Raw genomic sequence first — 26649 nt, forward strand, 5'->3', positions numbered from 1 at the left:
ACAAGACCGACTGACCAGAATTACAAATTCTTCTGGACAGCTAAAAACAAATATATTTCAACTGTGTAGATTGCACCTGATCCTTGAAGCCTCCAATTCTGGCTCATCTCCTCTCTTTCTGTCTCTCTTCCCCCTTGTCCATCAGCTTGTTTCTGTCTTCCCATCTTCTCTCCATAGGCAGCCTTGTGCGTCTTGTTGTCCGCTGCAGCCTCACCACTAAATTTACACACCCCCCCCCCTTTTTTTTTCTCATTCCTCCCCTCACATTAGAAAACCGGAGCAGCGAAGGCTCAGAAAGGAGGGATTCTCTGGACTAGACGCAACATATAAATACAAGACCTTAAATAGCAAACTCACACTCTGCAGGCTGCAGGCATGGAGGTAAGGAGTCCAGGGGCTCACGCCTGCCAAATCTCCCTCCCGTTTCCAAGTTTTTCCAGCTGTGGTGGGGGTCGGTGGGGGAAGATCGACTTGGAATTAAGGAAGAAGGGGGTGCAGCGAGGATCCCTTTCAGAAGGGTCATGTCAGGACTGGTAGAGTAGCCGTGGCTGTTTAAAATGGAGGGGGTTTTGGGGTTCCATCATAACGTTTTGGCTTTTTTGTTTGCAGGTTCCAGGACGCCTGGGTCTCCTCTTCCTTCTGCTGGCGGTCCTTAACTCAGCGCAAAGTCAGACATCAAAGACGGACCATGAGAACGGTGAGTAGGGGGGTCCAACATCTCCTGCAAACAGCTGGATAGCCATTGCTCCAAAAATCATACAAAGCAGGTTTCTTGGGATGAGATTTTTGCATTTGTTGTTTAGTTGTGACATCTGCACTGTAGCTGAACTACACTTCTTCTCTCTCCCCCAATCCAAGCGCAGCCAAAGACGAGCGATCTGGCTCGTTCGTCCATCATTAACCCCCTCTGTCCTCTTCTTTCGTATTGTTTTCTTCAAATGCATTTGTAACTAAACATTCCAACATGTGTGACATTAACATTCCGAGCAGAGAATAACTTCCCTCTGCTGTGTGTGTACACGGCTAGTTATGTTTGGGGAACGGGCAGTAATTCGATATCTAAATGACTCAATGCTTCTCGTTCACATCTGCACGGGTAAAGTCTTTTTCTGGCCAAATTCCTCCGCAACGGCCAACCTTGTAGGCTTAGTGACACTCTGTTCTTTCTGCTGGTGAACGATCGGTGATACTGGGCTTATCTCACCTGCGCGCCGACGTCTCGTCACTCCTGACGCAGACTTTCCGAAATCCACCTGATCTCGCCAGAGGGCTGAGGTCCAATCAGAGCCTCCATGGCTGCTGTTTCCAAAAGATCTGAGTATGTAAGTCTAGCCATGTAACAGACTGAGCCTTCCCCAGATCCACATATTGTATGGGTTTCAGAACTTTTACTGAACTCCATCCATTTGGAAGGGTTCCAGTAGAGTAGGAACAATGATTGGAACTCTGTATGGAGAAGTAACCAGACTGATCTCTACAGCAACTGATATTGGAAGCCCATAAGGGTACAGATGGCCAAGTCCTACCTTTTCACTGCCAGAGCTGTTTTTGCATTTTTTGCACACACTTTTAAAAGATAATTTTAGGCCTCAAGATTACATAAAACCCCCAAAATATGTTATATTTTATGAAAGCTGGAGTACATGTGTCAAACACAAAGCCAAGGAACTCAGTGCTCGAGGTGGTATGGAAGCCTGATGACACACACCGGTGCACGCCCAGCTCGCCTCCGTGGATAATCAATAAAGAAAAAGGAACGTCTGCACTCCAGATGAGGTCAAAATCCAGATTTATTGACTGGACATCCCAATGTGACAATAGTGACAAGGTAGACGCGTTTCACACACTACAATGTGTGCTTAATCATTAGGGTAATGATTAAGGACACATTTTAGTGTGTGTGAAACGCGTCTACCTTGTCACTATTGTCACATTGGGATGTCCAGTCAATAAATCTGGATTTTGACCTCATCTGGAGTGCAGCCGTTCCTTTTTCTTTATCAAACACAAAGCCCACTGGCTGAATGCGGCCCTCCAGGTCATTTCATGTGGCCCTCGTACCTCTCCTGCAGCTCCACCCCAAGCTTTTTCCCAGAAATAGCACAAGGTAAGGGGGGTGCAATGTTATGTAAGAAAGGTTGGAGGGCTCTTGACTTCTGATGGTGGGGGCTCTTGACATCTGATGTAAAGGGGGATGGATTGCTCTGGACATCTGCTTATAATTATTATGAGAATATTACAATGTACAAGTACCATGGCAGAACCATGTTCTGTCTGAGCCGTCTCCAATAAAGTTTCTTGTGGATGATACCAGCAGTGTGCAACCCTCCTTTTCAGACTTGCATCATGTCCTAAAGGAGTGTGAATGGGTTCCCTGCTGGACTTCACCTGCCCTTCTCAACCTAAGTCTTAAGTTAGACACAGAGGAAAAAGGAAAACCACTAGGTCGGACTTTAAGTGTCGGTTCACACTATTCCGACCCGAAGTCTCCCCGACTACAGGCGACTAATGAAGTCGCCCGTGCGGCGTGACTTTGGTACGGCTTGCAATGACTTCACATAATAGAAGTCAATGCAAGTCGCTCCGACTTTGCAAAAAAAAGGTGCAGGAACCTTTTTCTAAGTCAGAGCTCCTATTAGAACGGTTCCATTGCACAGCATGGACTGCTACTTGTCCGGCAACCAAGTCGTCTGACAAGTCGGAACAGTGTGAACCGGCACTTAGTGCCGGTTCACATTATTGCAGCTGCGGAGATCGCATGTAATTCGGAGCGCACTGCTCCTTCATTACATGCGATCTCATGTGCGGATGAAAATTCAGACATACACTTTGTATGGCTGAATTTGCACTGTATCCGCACCAAACACGCACAGGACCCTTTTTTCCAGCCGCATCAGGATCGGATCGCACAGTGGTTCACACTTGTGCGATCCGATCCTGTGCAAACTGTCAGATCGCACTGCGATATGCGATCAAACTGGGGGTGTTGTTAACTTTTAATTGACACCCCCTGAGTAACGCATATGGCAGTGTGAACTGCCAGAGGTGCGGATGCAATGCGGGAACAGGCTGCAAATTCGCAGCCTTCCCGCATCGCACAAGTGTGAACCGAGCCTTAAGGCAAGTTGGACTACAATTATGCTTTTCTAAAATCCATCTTTTATTTATAAACAACAATATTTATTAGAAATTTATACATAGAAAAAAAATCAGCAAAAAAACATGTGTTCATATGTATCACAGAACCGGGTCTTACCAGACCCAATACTTTACAAAGTTTGTAATTATTACATGCTTAAAGGTAAGTGAACCCCTGTGCGCCAACACGTTTCGTTGGCCTGCTTCTTCAGGACACACAATAGGAGAATGAACAATGAATGGGTTTCACTTGCATAGAATATGAACATACATGCATAGGAGTCTTCCCGGGCAGGCACTGGAGCATACAGAAGAACCAAGCCAGATGCAGTGTTGAACAGTTGGTGTTAGCAAGAAAGAGGCCAAAGGAGAAATTCCCTATCATTTAAGAATAGCTAGTAAACTTCTGATAACAGCCAATATATAGATCTCAGTGAGGAAGTAAAGCAAGCATTCAAGCCATTAACCAAGTGATATGGTTGTCCCATCCAGTCCTCCAAAGCCAACACTTTAGAAATTGTGTGTGATCTAGGGAGGATATGCATATAGCAGGACTGGATGGGACAGCCATCTCCCTTGGTTATTGCCTTGAATTCTTGCTTTACTTCCTTTTTTCCTCACTGAGATCTACATATTGGCTGTTATCAGAAGTTTACTGGATATCCTTGAGTGGAGGAGTATTTCTCCCATTGGCCTTTTTCTTGCTAACACTAATTTTTCAGCACATCCATGCATCCGTGGTTTTTGGCTGGCTTGGTTCTTCTGTATGCTCCGCCTGCCCGAGGAGACTCCTATGCATGTATGTTCATATTCTAGGCAAGTGAAACACACTCATTGTTGATTCCCCTATTGTGTGTCCTAAAGAAGCAGACCAGTGAAACGCGTTGGCACACAGGGGTTCACTTATCTTAAAGCATGTAATAATTACAAACTTTGTAAAGTATTGGATCTGGTACGACCCTGTTTTGTGATACATATGAACACGTTTAGCAGATTTTTTCTATGTATAACTTTATGTTTTATATTGTTGTTTATAAATAAAAGATGGATTTTTTTTATAAAAAAAATGTTGTAGTCCAACTTGCCTTTAAAGTTCGACCTAGTGGTTTTCCTTTTTCCTCAGTTTCTAAATATACTTACGGATGTGGCAAAGAAGTGTTCCTAGTGATTGTATTAAGTCTTAAGTTATTATTAAGTTCAGTAAGAATTGAATGCAGAGGTATTATTTACTATGATAAAGAGTAGATACATTTATATAGTCCTACAGATACAACCGGCCATTTGATGGCAACCATAATGCTGATGTGGCCTGTGATAAAATGGAGTTTGACACTCCTGCCCTAGAGAATAAAAAAGTGGTAGTTCCAATTTTTTATTTCACACAATATTACCACAAAGGTCTTGGAAATTCAAAATAACAGTAAAAAATACACTAAAATTAATTTTAGGGCAAACAAACACAATACATTCCCCAATGTTTTGGTAAAATATAAAAGATGAGGGTGAACTGAGTAGATAGACACCTAACACGCCAAACCTTAAATTTGAGTGCGCCGTTAAAATGAAGACAAACTTCCTATATTTTCCATAGGCAAAACTTTAACCACTTCCCGCCCGCCATATAGCAAAATGACAGCCGGGAAGTGGTTGCTCTACCCTGACTGGCTGTCATATGACGTCCAGCAGCATAGAACGCTCTGCGCGTCCCCGGGTGGTGCACAGAGCGGCGATAGGTGGTGCGGTGTGTCACTCAGACACACCACATCTCCGATCCCGGTAAAGAGCCTAATAAGGTAGGATCTTTACCATGTGAACAGCTGTGTCCAATCATAGCTGGTCACATAGTAAATAGGAAGTGCTGTTGATCGGCTTTCCTCAGTTCATGCCTGACAGGCACGAGTAGAGTAAAGCCGATTGGCGGCTCTCCTGACTGGGGGGGGGGGGTCTGTGCTGGTAATCAGAGCATTGATTACCAGTGCAGACCCTTGGGGGAATGCCACTAGAGCCACCAGGGATTGCTCACATATGGCCACCAGGGATGCCCACCCATGGCCGCCAGGGATGCCAATCAAGGGTCAGGGACCCTTTCAGTGCCCTCCTCATCAGAACTGCCCATCAGTGCCACCTATCAGTGCCCATCAGTGCTGCCTATCAGTGCCCATCAGTGCCACCTATTAGTGCCCATCAGTGCTAATCAGTGCCGCCTATCAGTGCCCACCAATGCTGCATATTAGTGCTATTTATCAGTGCCACATATCAGTGCTGCATATCATTGCCACCTATCAGTGCCCATCAGTGCGGCATATTAGTGCCTCATCATCAGTGCCACCCCATCAGTGCCTCCTCATCAGTGCCTGTCAGTGCCACCTCATCAGTGCTCATCAGTGCAGGAAAAAACTTATCTATTTACAACATTTTATAACATAAACAAAAAAACGCTTTTTTTTTTTTCAAACTTTTCTTATTTGTTTTTTTTATTTGTGTATCAAAAAAGAAAAAACCTTGTGGTGATCAAATACCACCAAAAGAAAGCTCTATTTGTGGGGAAAAAATGACATAAATCTGGTGTAGGTACATTGTTGCATGACCGCACAATTGTCATTCAAAATGCAACAGCGCTAAAAGCTGAAAATTGGCCTGGGCAGGAAGGGAGTGACAGTGTCCTGTATTGCAGTGGTTAAAAGCCCCCTACAGGTCATCAGTTTAGCATTTAGACCCTGGGTGTCTCCCCCCTGTGCTCCACTGAATGTAATGCAATCACACTGAAATACATTCTTTCCCTGCCATGGTGGCCGGGAACACTGAGAGGCGGACCTGAAAAAGATGTCGCTTTATGGATCAGCAACAAGGAGGGGAGGAGAGCAGACATTAATCCTTTCAGGTCCCCCCCCCCCCCCCCCCTACCAATTAGCACCTGCTGTGCCGGTCCCCGGCCTAAAGATGGGCACGCGAAGCCTGGGATACATGGTGAGGGGGGGGGGGGGACATATGGGAAGAGTGGGCACAATACTGGGGGTGTGTGGAAGCAATTTGGCAGCTGTGCAGCCCCCAAAATGCTTACACCTGACAGGCAGGAGTCTGCTTGTCAGATTTACGCTAAATCCCGGTGGCTGCAGCCATCAGGAATGTGTTTAAACCCCCTTACTGTCAGGTCTGTACAGTGTATGGACCTAGTAGGAAAAGGGTTAAAGGGAAAGTAGAATGCTTTTTTCTTCACTTTATTTTAGAAAATATGGAGTCTCATTGGAACTAAACCCTTAAGCAATTTGCACCAACATGCCTACACACCAAAAGATACCTAAAGCCTAAGTCCATGTTTCCTTTCACTTTAAGACTCGGTTCACACTGGGGCGGCACGACTCTGTACTACTTCGGGGGCGACTTGCAAGGACTTCACATAATGGAAGTCTATCCAAGTCGCTCCGAGGTTGCCCCGAAGTAGTACAGGACCCTTTTTCTAAGTCGGAGCGACTTGTGTCACTCCTATTAGAACCAGTCCTGTAGCAGTCAATGGACCGCTAGGGAGCGCGACTTGTCGCGCTGGTGTGAATGGAGTCTCAATTGTTTGTTTAGACCACAGTGGCCCAAACAAACTATTTCCTAACTAAGTGTAGTGCACCACTATAGGAGCAGCTGGGGAATACGGTACTATTTCCCCACTTAGAGCACACATAGCCAGGCACACAGCATTCTTCCACTGGCTCAAAAAACAGTCTAGGGGTTCTTTTTAAGGTTTTTGTTGGGAATAAAAAACTGGGATAGGAAGAGGGAGCATGAGATACCCCAAAACGGTAGAACTGGATAATTGAGGACTCAATTTATAGCTACGCTACACAGAACTGCTGGACAAATGCTGAATGTCCAACAGGATCGCTATGCTGTTGGTGACCTGTACTCCTTTCTAGAGTTAAAAGCTTCACACAGTCACTTTGCTTCTGCACTGGGGTCATCTACTCACTCGGCCACAGGATCATCCGTTGCCTCCTGCTGATATCCACCAGGCTCTTCCAAGTGAAGGAGATGTAGACTCTCAACACCATAGGACAGCTGGATTCTTTCCCACCAACTTCTGCCTGGCTCTCTCTAGTGATCTTCTTCAGACCCAATTTGGGCCACAGACACAGATGTGCAAATAGCCCCCCCCCCCCACCCCCCAGCTAAGGCTAGCTGGGACCTCAGTGACTTCCTCAAGGCTTCCTCTAGGACCTTGAACCAGGGGGTAGAGTCTCCTAGACCTAGGAACACTGCGCTGCTGCCTGAGGCCTCAGGGATTGGCTCCATAAATAGTCAGACTGCATGCCCTGTTCTTTTTTCTATGATTCTAGAATTCTCTAGAAGAAAGAAGGAAGTAACAGAGCAGCAGCCTGTGAGAAACTGAGCAAAACTAAACAATTAACCCCTGCTCTACTGATTACAGAGGAGCTAAACTACATAAACCTAGTAACATACTCTACACTAAGAGCCCCCATGACTAAACTCCGAGGGGCGGAGCAAAACTCGTTGGGAACATAGCCTGTTCAGGTTCTAGGCTGAGGTTGCCACACATGCCCACCTCAGGGATGTCACGCATTTGTGGCCATAGGGAGACTTTCACTCCTCTCTAAGCCATTGCAGGAGCTCTCTCCTGAACCAAAACTCCCAGCGTTGAATGTCATAGGACTTGCATCCCCTCCAATAGCGCCTGAGCGGCACATGAAGCAGGTCTTGGGTCACAGGGTGCTACAAAGGTTTTTAAGATTTTTATTTTTAGAAATCTCTTTTTATTGTTATTTTTCAAGAATAACAAGAGAACAAAGTTTTCTCCAAGCAGGGCTCAGTAGGGTGCTACAAAGGTTATCTTGGTTCTATCAGTTCTGTTTCATACTGTAGTAGAATCAGCTACATGCAGCAAGTGGCACTGAGTTCCGATAGCATCACAGGTGACTTCCTGTCTGCTGCCCGAACAAAATCAAGTTGGGCACCAGCTACATACAGTAAGTGGTGCTGTGTTCTCGCAGCATAATGGGCATGATTCAAGCTTCCCAGCCATTCTGAGAAAGGTTTGCATTTTTATCAATAAATGCAAGGCTTCCTCTAAATGGCCTCTCCACCTTGGCCAATCAGAGGAAGCTTTGTATATATTGATAAAAATACAAGACTTCCCCTAAATAACTGAGAAGTATGAATCATGCCAGACACGGCACCACTTACTGTATGCAGTTAATGCTACTACACAGCAGCGGCCCATCCATTGGGGGCACAGGGGCGCCGCCCCCCCCCATCCATGCATCCAGCCCCCTAATCTACTGTACATGCAATGGGGTTTTTTTTTTTTCGAAGCAGGTGATTAGAGCCAGAGGCTTCAAAACAGGGTGGGCTTGTGGCGCAGAGCACTGCTTCCTGAACCCACCCAGTTGTGTGAAAATAGCGAATGAACATTCGCTATTATCAAATTGATTCTCCTCCCAGCCAATCAGGAAGCGGGTCCTGAGACCCATTTCACGATTGGCCAAAAGGAGAAGCCATTTGCTAAGGAGGAGGAGGAGACGCAGGGAAGCCGCCGCCGCCACTGCCAGGGGTAGCAGCCCTCGCCGCTGCCTGCCCTCCATGTCAGTCCAGGGTGAGTGAGCCAGCGACGGGTGGGGGGGTGGTATGGTGTGCGGGCTGGAGCTGGTGTGGTCCAGGGGGGGTATGGTAAACCCATCATAAATATAAAAGACAAATTGATCTCACCAGTATTGCATGTTGTTTACCTGTGTCTTGTTCTGCGTGGGGGCAGCCATCTTGGTAGAGTCAGGTCTTTATCCATTTCAGAACCTCCAGTAAGAAGAGCACTGGGCAACACAGTAGTGACATCACCAAATCTCATTCTAGTTCTGCTCAGACTAACAGTCAATGGCATACAGTTACTGTACATACCTCCTAACTTTCTGAGATGGGAATGACAAACACCTATTAGCAAAAGTATTTAGGCATAGGACACGCTCCCTGTCACGTCCCCCTTAAAAAGAGAATTGTACAAAAAGAAATGATTGGTTAAACCCACAAGTGCTTTTTTACCACTACTATTCCTTTATATTGGCTCTTGGAATTTACAAATGCAGCAACTTAGAAATGGATGAAAGTTTTAACACTGGGAGACACTTTTGGAAAGATACTGTAAATAGGGCATTTTATACACAACTTTATAGATCTGACCAAAATGAGGGACAAATGAGGAGGAAAGAGGGACAGTCCCTCGACATCAGGGACAGTTGGGAGCTATGCAGTAATGAGGCTGAAGGCACAGAAGTGCCTAGGCACCTTCACATACCTTTAAGTGGTCCTTAGATTTTCAGGATTAAGTCAAAACGTACTGTAGATGTTTCAGAAAATGTTTCTAGGCACAAATGAACTAGATGATCCCTATACCATAGAAAATCTTCACTTCCATTCCATTTTAAATCTGACAACGAGATGATGCCAATATGACCATTCATCTTGTTTTATATCATTACGAGGTCACAAGTTTGTGGTTTGTTGCAGCCTGGTGCGGGAACAATAACACACACTCAGTCCAGATGCAATTGAAAGAACTTGTAAAGAAGTCAAAGAAAAGCAGATCACAAGCCCGGTGAGAGGAGGCCCAACCGGGAACACTCACGGATGACAACAACGTGTAGTGAAGCAGGTTTTAGCCGAACTGTCTTAAGGGGCGAAATCCAGCCTGCCTGGTCCAAGCCCAAGAGGGGAGGTTTCCAGTAAGAGTGGTGGATCTCTATGCTTCTCCTACTCATCTGGAACCTCTCCCTGCCGCTAATACTGTCCTTGGCAGATGAGTAACCTGTCTTTACACTATCCACATGCTAAAAACACATCAAACCCAGGGGCCAGGGTCTTAAAAAGACTCTACCTACCCAACCTGGGCACCATAGTCACATGGGCTGTCAGCATTCAACCAGATCACTGCCCTAGTGACCTAGGAAACCAAAGAGGAACCATGTTCCTCGTGACTTATAATACTGAGCATAGCAAAGAATAATAATAATAAAGAAATCATGCCAAATTGAGGGGAAAAAAATCACTCTGCATACTCTTTAAAAGAACAGTTCATGGCCCCCACCACAAAGTTTGTAGCACACATTCTCTTACAATGGTTCTGTACATCATAGACAGTCCCAATTAATTTGACGCAAAAAGAGCCTCGCCTGCCTGGGCTAATGTTATGTAACCTTCGCACAAGGCCATGTCAGTCCTTTCCGGTCACTAAAACAGTTCCTGGAGAACTTGTGGCACAAACAACTGAAGCTGAACACATAGGCGTCTGCAGAACTTTTTTCATGGCGGGGAGGGGGGGCATAATTTTAAGGTCACCCATGCTCCACCCCTTTTTGACAATGTCACGAAGGTGGCATTGAGCCGCGACTCGCGAGTATTTATTTTTAAAGGGAAAACAGCAGAATTTCTTTTTAAAGCGTTTGTTAACCTAAAAAATATATATATATCTCCTGTCCTTAAAGCATGTTATACAGCACAGTGCTTGTGCTGTGTAGTTTGGCCCCTTCTATCACCAGAAATGCCTGGCTGATCCTGCCTGGCTATGTCCTCCCCTCTGTAAAGTGACCACGGTATACCATGGCTGCTAAACCCTGACACCGTGGTCAGCCTAAGTGCCTCCATCATCAGCAGCCCTCCTGTTCTCCTCTGTCCTCTCTCCCCCCTCCCTCCCTGCCTGTCTGCTCCTGTGTCAGTGCCTGACTCCTCCCCTCCTGCTGCTATAGTTTCATTTAAAGTTTCATATCCTGTCTGCAGTCTGTTTAATAATCCTTTGTGCTCCTGTGTCTGTGTTTGGAGAGCTGGTGGGTCACGTGAGCGGCAATTGGTGCTCTGAAAACTGGTAAAGAATGGCTTATTTATTTTTTTTTTTTTAATACATACACAGACACAGGGGCACGGGCACACAGAATTATAAAAAACCAGACAGGATGGTATAAAGTGGCTTAATAACCACTTTAATTGGGATGTTAAGAGTCCGGGGGGGGGGCACTTGCCCCCCCCCCCATTGCCCCCCCTTGGGGACACCCATGGCTGCACACAATCCTTGCTTCTCTCTCTAGTTCCATATTATGGAGGTAGCTAACCTTGTTTTCTCTTTGCCTTTAGACCCTAGGAGGTTCCTAGGTACAACTATCATATACAAAAGCCCACCTGTACTCCTTTGAGCATCTGTCTTCACGGTTAGTCCCCTCTTTCTTGCATTGTTCAGTACACCACTTTCTCTGCTTGTTGTTCCTTCAAGAGGTGATTTCATCTCCCACATGGAGCGATAACAACCAATGTGGCCGACAATTGCCTTAAGTCACTTCCCAACGCTATCCTGTTCATTCCGCAACTAACATGAATATGGGTAAGTCCAGAGTACCCCCACAGGAGCTCCTGCACCAGATAGAGATTCATTGCCAAGTAATCGGCTTTATCACTTACTGAGCATTAAAGTTGACCCCAAAATTCAGAAAGAGTAAAATTTGGACTGAATTTCTGAGGTTGAATGTCCCAAGCCAAAACTGACTTTCAGTGTTATTTCTGGTGGTTTGGCAGCTTATGCTGTTTGTGCATCTTTGCTTACTGCTCTATTTACCATACCACCCCAAGACTCGGGCCACATGGCAGGCCCAACTCTTTGCATCCCTTTTCACCACTGAAGGTCCTTTTCTCCAAATTTCAGAGCCCGACAAGCCTTTAAAAAGTTCAGCTGAAGCACAACTGATCAAACATTTTCAAAATACTGCTTATCTCTGTTGGTTATGGATTCCAGTTACAGCCATAAGAGAATGAAAATGATATTTGGTCTCCATATAGTGACCATTGTGGACATTCTATGTACAATATAGACATTCTATCTAATGTCTATTTTGTTAGTTGTCTATTGAGTTGTATAATAATGACTGCGCAAGATTTTCTTCTGGTGTCTTTGAACAGGTTCAGACACCCAATATCCAGTAGACTGTGAGGACGTCCATGAACTGGGGGTAGATGCCGATGGAGTGAATGTTATATACCCATCAGGGCCATCCAGCGCAGTGCCAGTATATTGTGATATGACTACTGATGATGGGAAATGGACGGTAAGATTCACTGATCTGCTAACTATATATACAGGCCATTTTTTCCATTTACTTTGTGCTGACTAATTTATTGTCTTTGAACTGTCCCCTCAGGTAATCCAAAAGAGGTCCAATGGTACTGTGAGCTTCTTCCGTGGCTACTCCGACTATAAGACGGGGTTTGGCCGAGCAGATGGAGAGTACTGGTTAGGTGAGTGTGCAAATACAATTAAAAGCCAAATTTACACATATGGCTAAACTTTGTGGACACCTGACCAACACACAAACCTCTATATTGCCCAAAGTATGTGGACCACTCTTCAAATGACGGAGTTCAGAAGAATCTAGTGAAGGTTACTGTTAATGCTACAGCATACAAAAACATTATACACAATTGTGCTCCTCCAACCTTGTGGTAACATTTTGGAGAAGACCCTTTTCTGATGCAGCATGACGGTGGCCTGTGTACAAAGCCAGCTCCATAAAGATATGGTTTGATGAGTTTGTCGTGGAGGAGCTCAGCTGGGCTAGATTATCTCAACTCTGTTGAATACTTTTGGGATGAACTTTTGGCATTAATAATAAAATAATAGTAAGCAGTCTAGGGGCTGATGGATAAGGAGCACAGGTGTTTATCTGGTTAAATCAATGACTAGCACTGGCACTGAGTACATGTATTTATTCACGCAATGGTCACATGTGATCAATACCTCTGACCAAGCCTGGACATAGCTGGTTTTAGTCCAGTTAGACTCCGCAACGCATCCAGTGTGTATGTGTTCATAGTGCAGGGTCTTGTCTCATACAGATTCATGAGATTTACGGATCTAGACAAGGCACCACAAAGGCCAGCATAAATTGATCTTCAGCTTGTCTTTTCTTGAGGATGAAGGCCCAACTTAAGATCTTGTACACAGGCCCTGGAATTCAGAATATCCCTTCCGATCGGGCAGATATGTTATCTATAGGAGAAACCAGAACTAAGCAGATTTTAGCAGAACATGACTGATGATCTGTTTTTATGAAGTGGCCTGGCATTAAAATAGAAAACAAAATGGAATTGTTTTTTAATAGAACAATTCCACAGTGATGACGTGCTGAAAATGTTGCTGCCAGAACATGCTTGGAATTGAAGTTCTGAATGTGTTATTTCATTGTTTTTCTGTCCTATTTTAGGTTTGTTTGTAAATGGCATACCGATGTTGTAGATTATGTTCCTGCTAAGGACGGGGTTTAGAGGCACTCTGTCCTCACAACTTGTCCTCCATTAAATGTGGCTGGTACTACTATATACTGTACACTAAATTGGGTTTTTCATATACTGTATATCAAATACTGTACAAATGTAAGTGTTGTGACTTTTTCCTTTTAATCTGCTGAGCTCCACACTAGGGATGATCGAACGGTTCGGGACGACCATCGGTTCGACCCGAACATTGGCTGTTCGAGGTTCGGCCGAATTTAGAACTTTTTGCTGAAAAAGTTTGGAATTCGGCAACCAGAACCGACCAAAATGCAATGGGTCAGGAAGTGGGCTTTAAAAGCCCGTGATTGGACCAGAACCATTAGTAAAAGCCAATTGAGGGGGCAGGAGAATGCTAGGAATGTGATTGGAGTGACTAGGGGGTCCCTAGGCCAATCATTAGTGAATACGCCCCCCAGTATATAAGATAGCCCCAGCAAATTCCTAGCATTGTAATACAGGGACATGGAAGAGAGTGGAAGCAGTTCTGTTAAATTTGCTTCAAAAGTGTAATTTAGCATTTATTAGTGTGAGGAAAGGGATATCTAGTGTAGTTAGAGTGCTCTTTTACACTTTAGTTAGATGCAAAAAATTAGTTTCTGTAGGGAAAGTTTTAAGTGCCAGGGTGACCGTAATGTAGTGTAGGGTGAACTGACTGCTATGGCAGGGTGACCAAACCCTTCCATATCAGGGTGACCACTATAGAGAAAACATTGTTTCTCTTATGTCACATTCAGAACACTCATATGGCTTCTCACCGATCAGCCTGCTTTTTGGCTGCAGGCGTTTATAGGGGTTTTTGAGGACATGTTTGGAGTCAGGCATGACATCTGAACTTGTGTATAGGGGTTATATATACACACCCATGTATGTATATATACACCTGCACATATATAGGTGTGAAAGGAGCAGAACACTATACTTGCGCTAATTAAATAATTAACACCAATATGGCTCCGCTCCTATAACACCTATATATGTGTAAGTAAAATACATATAAGTATGTGTGTACATATATACCCCTATACAGAAGTTCAGATGTTTTGCCTGCCTCCAAAGAACCCCAAAAAATGCCCAAAAAAAACGCTAGCGCCAAAAAAAAAAAAAATGCCCAGTTGTTGTTGCAGGCATTTTTTTGGGTTTTTTGGAGGCAGGCAAAACATCTGAACTTGTGTATAGGGGTGTATATACACACATACTTGTATGTATTTTTACACTTACACATATATAGGTGTGAAAATAGCAAAGCCATATCCCTGTTCTATAAGTGACATAATACAAGCAATCTTTTTTTTTTCTGGTTCTGGACATGCTACAGAGCTGAAACTTCACAGGTACACTTTTTAGACCCCTCAGATACTAAATCCAAAGACATTTTTTTTTTTTTGTAATTTTTTCAATAATTGGTTTGCTATCAAAAATGACAATTTTTAAGAACTTTTTTTTGTGTGATTAATAGTCCCTGGGGCATGACCCAGAACCCTAGGCACTTTTTAGGGGCATTTATTGGGTTTTAGGGCTTCAAAATTGTGTTTTTTGATTACCAAAGTTTGGGTCCCATTGATTTCAATGGGGTTCTGAAATCCGGGCCGAACTTTCGGGAAGTTCGGATGTTCTGGCCGAACCGAACTTTTGAAAAGTTCGATCATTCCTACTCCACACTTACCATTTACTTACTCTAGACCAGCCTTTATTAACCTTTTATCCACAGAGGAGCCCTTAAAATAATTTTCAGGTCTCAGGAAACCTCTGCTAAGATTAATACATCAGAGGTCATTGGGAAAATCCCCCCTACATAGGTGGTCAGTGAGAAGAATGCCCCCCCTTACAGTGGTGGTGAGAATGCCACCCTTACAGACAGCACTGGACCCAAAACTCTGCAGGAACCATCAGATGGAAGATCAATCAGCCACAGCTCAAGGTAGCCCTGGAAACATCTGGAGGAACCCTTGGGTTCCACAGAACCGTGGTTGAGAATGGCTTCCTTACCTAGTGATAATACACATACTCTACCATTGGCCAATTTATTGTATTCTGAGGACTTTGACACATCAGCACCATGGAGATGTTGAATTGTAAAGCCAGAACAGTTTTGTTTATTGGGCCACTTAGGAAAAATCTTTTTATTTAGAGGATTTTTGTGTGGGGTTTATTTGATTAGTTTCATTTATTTAAGGTGGTAGCAAATCCTGAAGAAAAAAAAACTATTTCGGGCCCCCTGAAAGGTATTGGCATAATGTGTTAGTATGCATTGCATACTAGCACATTATGAAAGACTTATCTGTAAAACGAAACCCTCCAGTGGTGAGCTGTCACCGCTGACAGGACTTCCATCTTCACCCAGTCTCCCTGCTAGATTTGCGGGCTCCGGCCGTTTGAATGTCTGGGCTGAGATGATGTCACTCCCGCACATGCACAGGAGCACCCTTCGGGGAACAGCGCTCTGAAGGGCCGGAACTCAGTATGCCATCCCTTCAGAGCACAGTGTGCATGCGTTGGTGATGTCACCAGCTGCAAAATATGTGACTATCTCCTAAACGGCGCACGTTTAGGAGATATTAATTTTACCTACAGGTAGTTTTTATTATAATCTTACCTGTAGGTAGAAGTAGCAAAGCGGAGTTTACTACTGCTTTAACCCAAGTCAAGGGGTAATCAAAGAAAATGAGCAATCAAAACCTTAATGAATAAACCAAATTTTTAAGTTTTAGTACGCCTTGAACAATACATTTTTTACCACTTTGCATATCAAAGTGATGTCCACACAATAAGTTTTAGCACATATGGGGCCATATGTATATACATGGCATTGTAGGATGTGTAGAGGGTTTATAGATTATTTTTTGTTTGCCTAGAAAATATCTCCTGTTTCCTCTTCTAGAGGCAGTATTGAACTTTATTCCTTCATATATTATCTCCTTTACATTTCATTTCCTCCCCCAGGACTGCACAATATTTATCAGCTGACTCTACGGAAAAAGTATGAGCTGAGAGTAGAACTGGGTGATTTTGAAGGTAACCGAACCTACGCCAAGTACGCAGATTTTGCTCTTTCCCCCAACGCTATCAACCCAGAGGAGGATGGGTACACCTTGTACGTGGAGGGTTTCACTGATGGTGGGGCAGGTAAGTAAGCCATCAGGCTAACATGACAAAATATCAATCCAAAAAGTCTAATGCTTTGAATGTCCAAAACAATTACTTCGGACCCCTAACACAGGGGTGGGGAACCTACGGTTCGGGGGCCGTATGCGGCCCCCAAAGTCATCTGGTCCAGTCCCCCATGCAGCTGAGTCTGTGTCTCTCAGCTGATCTGTCAGAATGGAGCCGATGCTTCCTGTATAGTTCCTGCTCCGTTATGACAGTCTGAGTGAGTCACAGGCAGAGTGATATCAAATGCACTCCGCCTGTGACCAATACAGGAAATATCAACTCTTCCAGTCAGAGCCAGCAGTACCAGCCAGAACCAGCAGTACCAGCCAGAGCCAGCAGTACTCACAGCAGTACCAGCCAGAACCAGCAGTACACACAGCAAAACCAGCCAGAACCAGCAGTACCCACAGCAGAACCAGCAGTACTAGCCAGAGCCAGCAGTACCAGCCAGAGCCATCAGTACCCACAGCAGTACCAGCCAGAGTCAGCAGTACTTACAACAGTACCAGCCAGCAGTACCTACAACAGTACCAGCCAGCAGTACCTACAGCACAGTACCAGCCAGCAGTACCAGCCTTAGCCAGAAGTACCCACAGCAATACCAGGCAGCAGTACCAGCCTGAGCCAGCGGTACCCACAGCAGTACCCGTCTGAGCCAGCAGTACCCACAGCACAGTACCAGCAATTAGTACCAGCCTGAGCCAGCAGTAGCCACAGCAGTACCAGCCAGCAGTACCTACAGCACAGTACCAGCCTGAGCCAGCAGTACCCACAGCAGTACCAGCCTGAGCCAGCAGTACCCACAGCAGTACTAGCCAGCAGTACCCACAGCAGTATCAGCCTGACCCAGCAGTACCAGCCAGCAGTACTCACAGCACAGTACAAGCCAGCAGTACCAGCCTGAGCCAGCAGTACCCATAGCAGTACCAGCCAGCTGTACCCACCAGCAGTACCAGCTAGCTATACCCACCAGCAGTTCTTTTCAAAACTTACCACCACAAAAAAGTTGACTGCGCTCCAGACTGACCGACGCAAACCTGGAAAACCTGTTGCGAGTAGCAACATCATCAATACCAGCTAACATCACACACCTCACCAAAGAGAAGCAGTTGCAGCCATCACATTAGGGGTGAGTTAATTAAATGTTTGACAAAATATAAGGTTAATTTTTAAGGTGATAATTTTGTAAAGCCCCCGAATGGTTTTATAAATACCCAAATGGCCCTTGGCAGAAAAAAGGTTCCCCACCCCTAACAGGGCCTAACAGATCACTTCAATCTCCCAACAGGTAATTATGTCAACAGGTAATTATGCCAAAAAATTCCAATCTCTCAGATTCTTACCAGATCAGCTGACCCAAACATAAGTAAATGGGTCCAATAAAGCTTTAATCTCCAACCCTTCTGTGTCTTCTTTATTATTCTTCTTCCCAAAAAAAATAAAGCTCATCTAGTGTGATACCTTCAATATAATAGTTTGATCTATAATATTTATATTATTGTGCTCACTTGTGTATTCAGGGTGATGCATGTAACATCACCAGTGACTCGTGACCTGTTCTCTTCTTCTGCCTATATTGTTATTAGAAGACAAACTTTGTAGAACAAAAGCAATTCTTTCTCCAAACCACCTTCAAGTCCTGAATCTTCCTCTTGGCAATATTCCCCAAGAAAAAAAAATGCAATAGTGTAGTATATCCAAAACAAACATATATATATATATATAAATATCCTTTAAATTGTGCTCACATAAACCTGTGCTTTTGTAAGTGCTAAATAAGTGACCCATTTCATTCAACTAAAGTACATCTTCCCCCATGTACCAAACACCTTACCTGAACAACCCCCTAAGACACCGGGTTGGGTGATCTTGCTTGTAACTTCATTGTTTATGAACTTCCTTCTCTGGTGATAAAATACTCAGCTCCTTATAAACAGTTTAAAAGCAGGACATGTAAAGAAGAAAATTAAACTCATAGTGTAGAAAATCCTATTAAAATTGCATTTAATAAAGTCAAAATTCTCACATAGGCAGGTATTGTAATTTTTCCAATAACCAAGATACTGAAGGAAGAAAACGCTGCTCCACGTGTGTGATGGTAGCTTAGAGGTGGAATATCCCATAGAGTGCCAGCCCCGGCCCGCCTCTGTGGAGAACTTGTAAGAAAAGAAACGGCCCCACATCCAGGAATTCCAATTGCCTTTAATTTCCAAAGTAATGACACCAAAGACACCAACATAGGGTCACGTAGACCTGTTCCACACATACATCTTGTGCTTAATCATTACGATTTCCAATAACCAAGATGGCGTAATGGGCACTTCTGGTTCCGATGTAAGCGCCTTGACATCCCTTCTGATGTGCTTCATCAAGATGACTTTCTGCACTATTAGTTTTCTTTTTTAATATTAATAATAACAATAATTATAAAGAAGAAATGGAAGGGTTGGAGAATAAAGCTTTGTTGGACCTATTTACTTTTGTTTGGGTCAGCTGATCTGATCTGATAAGAGTCTGGGAGATAGGAATTTTTAGAAATATTTATTAGTTGAGGGCTTAAAGTAATCGTCATGGCTATTCAAAGCGCTGGACTTTTTGGACTGACATCACTGGAATAATGCCATTGTTATATTGTCTGGCTACTGGGGAGTTACTTTGGGACACTTGTGCGCTAGTCAATATTTGAACTGACATGACAAATTAATGTATGGAATAAATTTGCCTCCTCTTCTCTTCTTTCCCTTTATCTCCTCCTCTCTGCCCTCCTCTTCTTCCTTTTTCTTCAGCTTCTCATTCATCTCATCTCCACTCCTTCCTCCTCATTTTCACTCTTTCCTTCAACTTTCCTCTCCTCTTCACTATTCTGCTAACCCTGTGTCAAGGTCTTACCTTGCCCTCCTGTTGGCAGCCATCTTGGACATGTGCAGAGTGCTGCCTCTTAAAAAAACTCTGATTGCATCATCACTTGCCTGCTGCCTGGGTGTCACACAGTGATGATGCTGCACACCTGACTATATCTATCACCTGATGAGTTGCAGTCCTTGCCCTTGCGTTTGTCCTCCAAAGCGCATCTCTGCTAGCAGTCTTCTGTTCTCCATGTTCCTCCGTTTATGACCTGGCTTGACTGAGGACTCTCCTGGCTCTCTCGACCCCGCATCGGCAGACTGCCCGCTTCTGGACTAGACCCCAGTTTGGATGACTACCCACTTCTGGACTTGACCTCGGCTTGTTCCTGATCTTGCTTCCTCACTCTTGCTGTGCGTTTATTGTTGTTTGCTTCAATAAACTGCTTTATTTTACCTGCATTCCCGTGTGGTCTGGTTTCCTGGCACCTGACAGTACGCAAGGGCCATGAATCCTGATGATGCAGGTACTCCTATGCTCTCCATGCTGGTTACCGGGTTCAATCAACCTTTTGGGTCAGTTTGTTTAGTCGTTGCAGACGTTGCTTGCATGCACAGCGCACCTTGCTCCTGGTGCTGCTAGGCCGTTGGTTCCTCCTGGTGTTGCTCCTGCTGCTGCCCCTGTTGCCACTCCTGCTCCTGCAGTTGCAGCTGGAGTCGCTGTTACCAGAGGGATGACTGGTTCAGCGCCCCTTTTGCAAGGCTATGGGGGTGAACCGAGTCAGTGTGGTGGCTTTCTAAACCAAGTGGGCTTTTCTTATGAGATGGTTCCTTAGGTGCTTCCTTCTGATAGGTCCATGGTGGGCTTCCTAATCTTGATGCTCTTGGACGAGGCCTTGGCCTGGGCAAATCCCTTATGGGAGAACGATAATCCTGTGATACTCGATTACCCGAGTTTTGTTGCCTCCTTTTGTAGTGTATTCAATGTGCCTGCTCACTCTGCCTCTGCTGCAAAGCAGCTCCTGTCCATTCAACAGGGTATATGAACAGTTGCCGAGTATGCCATTAAATTTCGTACCCTGGCAGCAGAGGTGGGCTTGAATAATGAGGCTCTGGTGGCTGTCTTCTCCCATTGTCTCCCCGAAGCATTAAAGGATGAGATTGCGGCCAAGGATCTCCCTGACGGACTCGAGGTTCTCATTTCCTTCCTAATTTTGATAGATACCAGGCTCAGGGAGATATCATCGTTCAAGGAGTGCCTGCGGAGGCCTCCTACCAGATTGGCTCCTATGTTTTCTTTCCCAACCATTCCTCCCTCACCTTCCACGCCTCCAGGGGATGGTGTGTCTGGCTGTGAACCCGTGCAGCTAGAGTTCACTCGCCTTTCCAAGGCTGAGCGGGTCTTTAGGGGGAGGGAGGGCTGGTGCCTGTATTGCAGTCTTGGTGGACATTTCCTGAAATCTTGTCTGACCTGACCTGGAAACGCTCGCATATAAGGTCCTGTCGGGGGCAGATCTTAGGTGGAATTTTGGTCGTCCCTGGTTTCCCGTAAGATAAAGTTGTCACAGTTGTCTTCACTTGGGCAGCGGGTTCAGTGGCTACTCAGGCGTTGGTAGACTGGCGGTTATTTTGTTGACAGTACGTTTGCTGCTGCAAATTCCATACCCTTGCAGCCTCGTGTTTCTTCACTAGGTATCGTGGCGATTGATGGCAGACCCCTGCAACCGGCACAGGTTACCAACGAGACTGTTCTGGTTGATATGGCGATAGGGGCTGTTTACAGGGAGTCAACCTGTTTTCAAGTTATTTCGTCCCCGCGCTACTCCATTGTTTTGGGGTACCCTTGGCTTCAGAAACACAATCCGACCTTTGATTAGTCGAGATCCTCTCTCCACAGTGTGGTGCTGTTTGTATCCATGGGCCTCTTAAGGTGCTTTTTACCTCCTCAGATTCAGTGTTGCCTACTGAATATAGTGAGTTTCAAGATGTATTTGACAAGGTGCGCGCTGGTGCTCTTTCTCCTCATCTTCCGTACGATTGTGCTAAAGACATGCAACCTGGTGCCATTCCCTCAGGGGCAGGGTTTATCCTCTTTCAGTTGCGGAGAATAAGGCTATGGAGGAGTACGTTGCAGATGTGCTTGCCCGGGGGCAAATTCAGAAGTTCACTTCTCCAGTGGGTGCCGTTTTTTTCTTCATAAAGAAAAAGGGGGGTGAGTTGAGACCTTGCATTGATTATAGGGGCCTCAATCACATCACGGCCAAGAATGCATACCCGATTCCGTTGATTACTGAATTGTTCGACCGCCTCAAGGAAGCAACGGTCTTTACCAAGCTTGACCTAAGGGCCGTGTATAACCTTGAAGGGATCAAGGAGGGCAACGAGTGGAAGACCGCGTTGAATACCAGAACCGGTCATTACGAATCTCTGGTTATGCCCTTTGGCTTGTGCAATGCGCCTGCTGTTTTCCAGAAGTTCATCAATGAAGTCTTTCGTGATATGTTGCAGCAATGTGTGGTAGTCTACTTGGACGACATTTGATTTACTCTGAGTCCATTAAATCACACTAGCTGGATGTCAGCGGGTGCTGCAACGTTTACGTGAGAATGGGCTTTTCTGAAAGCTTGAGAAATGTGAATTCCACCTGTCTCAGGTTGCCTTCTTGGGCTACATCATTTCTGCTGAAGTTTCTCCATGAACCCACAGAAGGTTTCGGCTGTTCTACAATGGCATTGCCCCAGTGGTCTCTGTTCCATTCAGCGTTTCCTTGGGTTTGCCAACTACTATCGGAAATTCATCAGGAGTTTTTCCTATTTGGCCAAACCTAGCTCAGATCTGACCAAGAGGGGGAAAGATTCCCACAACTGGACAACTGCTGCGATCCAAGCTTTTGAGGCCCTTAAGTCTGCTTTCGCTTCGGCTCCTATTCTGTCTCATCCCAATCCTGGTTTGCCCTTTGTCCTAGAGGTGGTTGTGTCTGAAAAGGGAGTAGGCGCCCTCCTGTCTCAGCGTCGGAACACCTGATGGACCCTTTAGTTCCTTGTGGGTTCTACTCCAAGAAGCTGTCTCCAGCTGAATGCAATTACGAGATTGGAGACAGAGAACTCTTGGCCATTATTCTGGCTCTAAAAGAGTGGAGACACTTGCTCGAAGGTTCTGTGGTTCCTGTTCTCATTCTCACTAATCATAAGAATCTGACATATCTCTCGGAGGTCAAGAGGCTCACACCGTCAGGCCAGATGGGCCTTATTCTTGTCTCGTTTTAACTATGTGGTCTCCTATTTGCCCAGCTCCAAGAATATTAAGGCTGATGCCTTCTCCCGCTAGTATTCTCAGTTGTCCAGGGAGGACTCCATGTCGATACCAGTCATATCTTCAGATCATATCCTGGCTGCCATGTGCACCAACTTAACCTCTCCTCTTGGGGAAGAGATCTTGGCTGTCTAACCTGATGCTCCCACAGAGAGATCTGCTGGCAAATGTTTTGTACCTAAGGGGTTGTGCATCAGACTGTTGCTCACATACCACAATTTCAAGACTGCCGGCCAACCTGTTAAGAACCAGATGTCCTGGGCTATTTCCCGTCAGTTCTGGTGGCCATCTCTCTGAATGTTATTGCTGCATATGTGGCTGCTTGTTCGGTCTGTGCCCAGAACAAATCTCCTCGGCACCTTCCCTTGTGCCTACTGCATCCCATTCCCAATGGGGAGCATCCCTAGTCTCATCTGGAATTGGATTTTATTGTGGAACTTCCCGTGTCTCAAAGTTACACAGTTATCCTCATGGTTGTTGACCGGTTCTCCAAAATGTGCCACTGTGTTCCTATTTAAGCGGCTGCCTACCGCCCAGGAGCTTGCTTCTGTGTTTGCCAGGGAGGTGTTCCATTTACACGGGAGATTGTCTTGGACCTTGGGAGCCAGTTTGTCTCTAGATTCTGGCACGCCTTTTGCTCCCAGTTGGGTATTTGACTCTCTTTCTACCATCAGCAGTCCAATGGTACCGTTCCAACCAAGCTCTGAAGCAATTTCTCCACTGCTATATCTCTGACCATCAAGACATTTGGGTTGATCTGTTACCCTAGGAGGACTTTGCCAGAAACTCTGCCATCAACTCTTCTTGTGGAATGTTTCCATTCATGGCCAATTATGGGTTCCAACCCACTTTGTTGCCCGAGTCGTTCTCACCACAGGACATCCCAGCTGTGGTGGATCATCTTCGTGCCCTCCAATCCGCTTGGGTGCAGATTAAAGAGTCTATACGGGTCTCTGCACAACATCAGAAGCTCCAGGCAGACCAGAGACGTTTATCTGCTCCTTCGTACCAGGTTGGGGAGAGGGTGTCCACTCCAAAACTGGCACCCTGTTTTGTTGGTCCTTTTCTCCATAAGATGAACGGTGGCCTATGCCCCTTGGTCTTCCCCATGGCATGGGTATTTCCAATGTCTTTCACGTGTAACTTTTGAAGCCACTGGTTTGCAATCGCTATACTTCTTCACTTCCTTGCCCTCATCCCGTTCATGAGGAGTATGAGGTTAGCAGCATCTTGGATTCTCATTCGTTCTGAGGTCAGGTTCAATACCTGGTGCACTGGAAGGGTTATGGTCCTGAGGAGCGCTCCTGAGTTCCCTCCACTGATATTCATGCTCCCGCCCTTCTCTGCACTTTCAATGCTCGCTTTCCTTAGAAACCATTTTTTTGCTCCGCAGAGGAGGGGCCGTTGAGGAGAGGGAACTGTCAAGGTCTTACCTTGCCCTCCTGTTGGCAGATATTTTGGACAAGTGCAGATTGCTGCCTCTTATAACTCTGATTGCCTCATCACTTGCCTGCTGCCTGGGTGTGGCACAGTGACGATGCTGCACACCTGACTATATCTATCACCTGTTGGCTTGCAGTCCTTGCCCTTGTGTTTGTGCTCCAAGGTTCATCTCTGATAGCAGTCTTTTCTGTTCTCCGTATTCCTCCGTGTATGACCTGGCTTGGTAACGACTCTCCTGGCTCTTGACCCCGCATAGGCAGATGACCCGGCATCGGCAGACTACCCGCTTCTGGAATCGACCCCGGCTTGGATGACTACCTGCTTCTGGACTTGCCCCTGGCTTGTTCCTGATCTTGCTTACTCACTCTTGCTGAGCGTTTATTGTTGTTTGCTTCAATAAACTGCTTTATTTTACCTGCATTCCAGTGTGGTCTGATTTCCCGGCACCCTGACACCCTGCCCCCCATTCTTTTGATCTCTCTTTTCCTCGTTTTGTCTGCTCTCTCCATTTCTGCTTCACTCATTTTCTTCCTAGCCTTTCCTCCCATCTCCTCTTCCCTCACCCCACTCTCTCTTCTCTCCTTCTTTTTTTCCTCTCCTACTTACTTTGCCCCTTTTTCTTTCCTCTTCTCTCTCACCGCTCCTCATTTCTTCCCCCATCTTCCTTTCTTTCCTTACCTTCATCTCCTCTCATTCTCTTTTCCTTGATCTCCTCTCCTCCCTCCTCCCCTCCTTTCCCTCAGTTCAGTTGATTCCTCTTTTCTCTTTCTCTCCTAATGTCTCCTCTGTCTCATCTGTTTTTCTCCTCCTCTTGCTGTCCTCTCATCTTCTCTTCCCTCAGCCCACTCTCTCCTTCTCTCCTTTCTTCTCCACCCCCCCCAACACGTTTCACTTTTCCTACACTCTTCTTTAATTTCTCCTATCTTCTCTATACCTCTTCTTTCTCTTTCCTAACCTCTTCTCTACTGGCCCCTTTTTTCTTCATCTCTTATTATGTCCTAATCTATCCCCTCTCCTCCCTTTCTCATTTCCTTTCCTCTCTCCTCTTTTCCTCCCTCCTTATCTCCAATCCTCTTTCATTTGTCATTTTCTCTCTATACTTCTCCTTTCCTATCATTTGCCCTTTCCTTTCAATAGAAGAAAACATCAACATATAAATAAGTGGCCATCCACACTGATTTCTGAATGTTGTTCTCCTACAGGGGATTCTTTGACCTACCACAATGGAATGAAGTTCTCTACCTACGACAATGACCGTGATGTCTTCCTACAGAACTGTGCCTCCCTCTCAGCTGGAGGGTTCTGGTACCGAGCTTGCCACCTGGCTAACTTGAATGGGCCATATCTGCGAGGGGCCCACCTATCCTATGGCAGCGGTGTCATCTGGTCCCAGTGGCGAGGTCTTTATTATTCCCTGAAGTCCACTGAAATGAAGATACGTCGTGTGTGAGGACCCTTGCTTTGGTCCAAGACCTGTGATGTCTACTGCCTGTAGGACCTATGACTTCCGTTCTGTTTTATCCTATTGTCCTCCAAACACAGGCAACCACAAACCATCCCATGAGATATTTAACCTTTGACCTTTTCCCAAAAACTGTAATATTTTCCATGACTTGATACTTTGTATCTCAATAAAGACCCTGATGATGGAACTTCATCTTGATTCCAAATCTTAGCCAGATATATTCCTCAAAGCACAAGTGGTTAGGATCCTCAAAGTAAAGTAAGGGGCAGGAGGTCTGTGATTTAGGACCGAGTTCTGATTCTCCCCTAGAGGAAGCAATGAAAAATTTCCTAAATGGTCCAAAGCAAATTGAGCCAAAAAGCAAACCGGTCTGTCCTGTTTGATATAGGCCAAATTTTGGTTTGAGTGGATAGATCCACTTATATCCAAAGGATATCCGTTATGCCAAATTTCGTCAGTGCAGTATTTAGGTTTTGCCGATACCATCATTGAAGAATTCCATGTTAAAATATGTTACAATAACGTTAATCGAATTCTTGAGCATTCTTGCTAACTTTATGGTGCTACCCATATCCATTTGTTGGGAAGAACTGTCCCTTACTCTTGAATAGAGGACTGAGATGAAGTTCCATTGGACAGTATTCTATGTCTATTGTTTGCTTAGTAATCCCCTTTGCATGCCTGCATCCCTAAGGTCCTCGGTGTCCAGTAGTTATCACTGCCATATAAAAATATTTTCTCCCAAAATTTGTATTTAAAAACTCATACAGATACAAAAAGATTTGCACAGTATTACCTTCACATTAAAAGGAAAATAAATATTGTTTAAACATGAGACTGACGTTTAATTTTTTTACATTTTAAAATTAAGAACATGTGCTTAGCCCTTGCAAGACAAAGCAACAGATTCACCTAAAGCACACTTTTCCCCAGCAGCACCTACACGTGCATCTCAAAAAATTAGAATATCGTGAAAAAGTATGCAAAAGT

General features: G+C 45.1%; 1 protein-coding gene across 1 annotated transcript; it reads left to right on the forward strand.

Moving 5' to 3' along the window:
- Nucleotides 1-244: 244 nt before the first annotated feature.
- On the forward strand, nt 245-26100 carry LOC309557326 (microfibril-associated glycoprotein 4-like). The gene is made up of 6 exons (XM_082259993.1): nt 245-381; nt 610-697; nt 12076-12221; nt 12315-12411; nt 16387-16569; nt 25397-26100. The coding sequence occupies exons 1-6, from the start codon at nt 376-378 to the stop codon at nt 25642-25644; spliced, it is 768 nt and encodes a 255-aa protein (XP_082116119.1). The 5' UTR covers nt 245-375; the 3' UTR covers nt 25645-26100.
- The last annotated feature ends 549 nt before the right edge of the window (nt 26101-26649 follow it).

This window comes from Pelophylax lessonae (genome assembly GCF_965119305.1).
Source record: "Pelophylax lessonae genome assembly, chromosome: 6".
Lineage (NCBI taxonomy): Eukaryota > Metazoa > Chordata > Amphibia > Anura > Ranidae > Pelophylax > Pelophylax lessonae.

Coding starts and splice junctions, on each gene's coding strand:
- LOC309557326 (XM_082259993.1), top strand. Junction 698..12,075: donor AAAGACGGACCATGAGAACG/GTGAGTAGGGGG, acceptor GTCTTTGAACAG/GTTCAGACACCCAATATCCA. Junction 12,412..16,386: donor AGATGGAGAGTACTGGTTAG/GTGAGTGTGCAA, acceptor TTCCTCCCCCAG/GACTGCACAATATTTATCAG.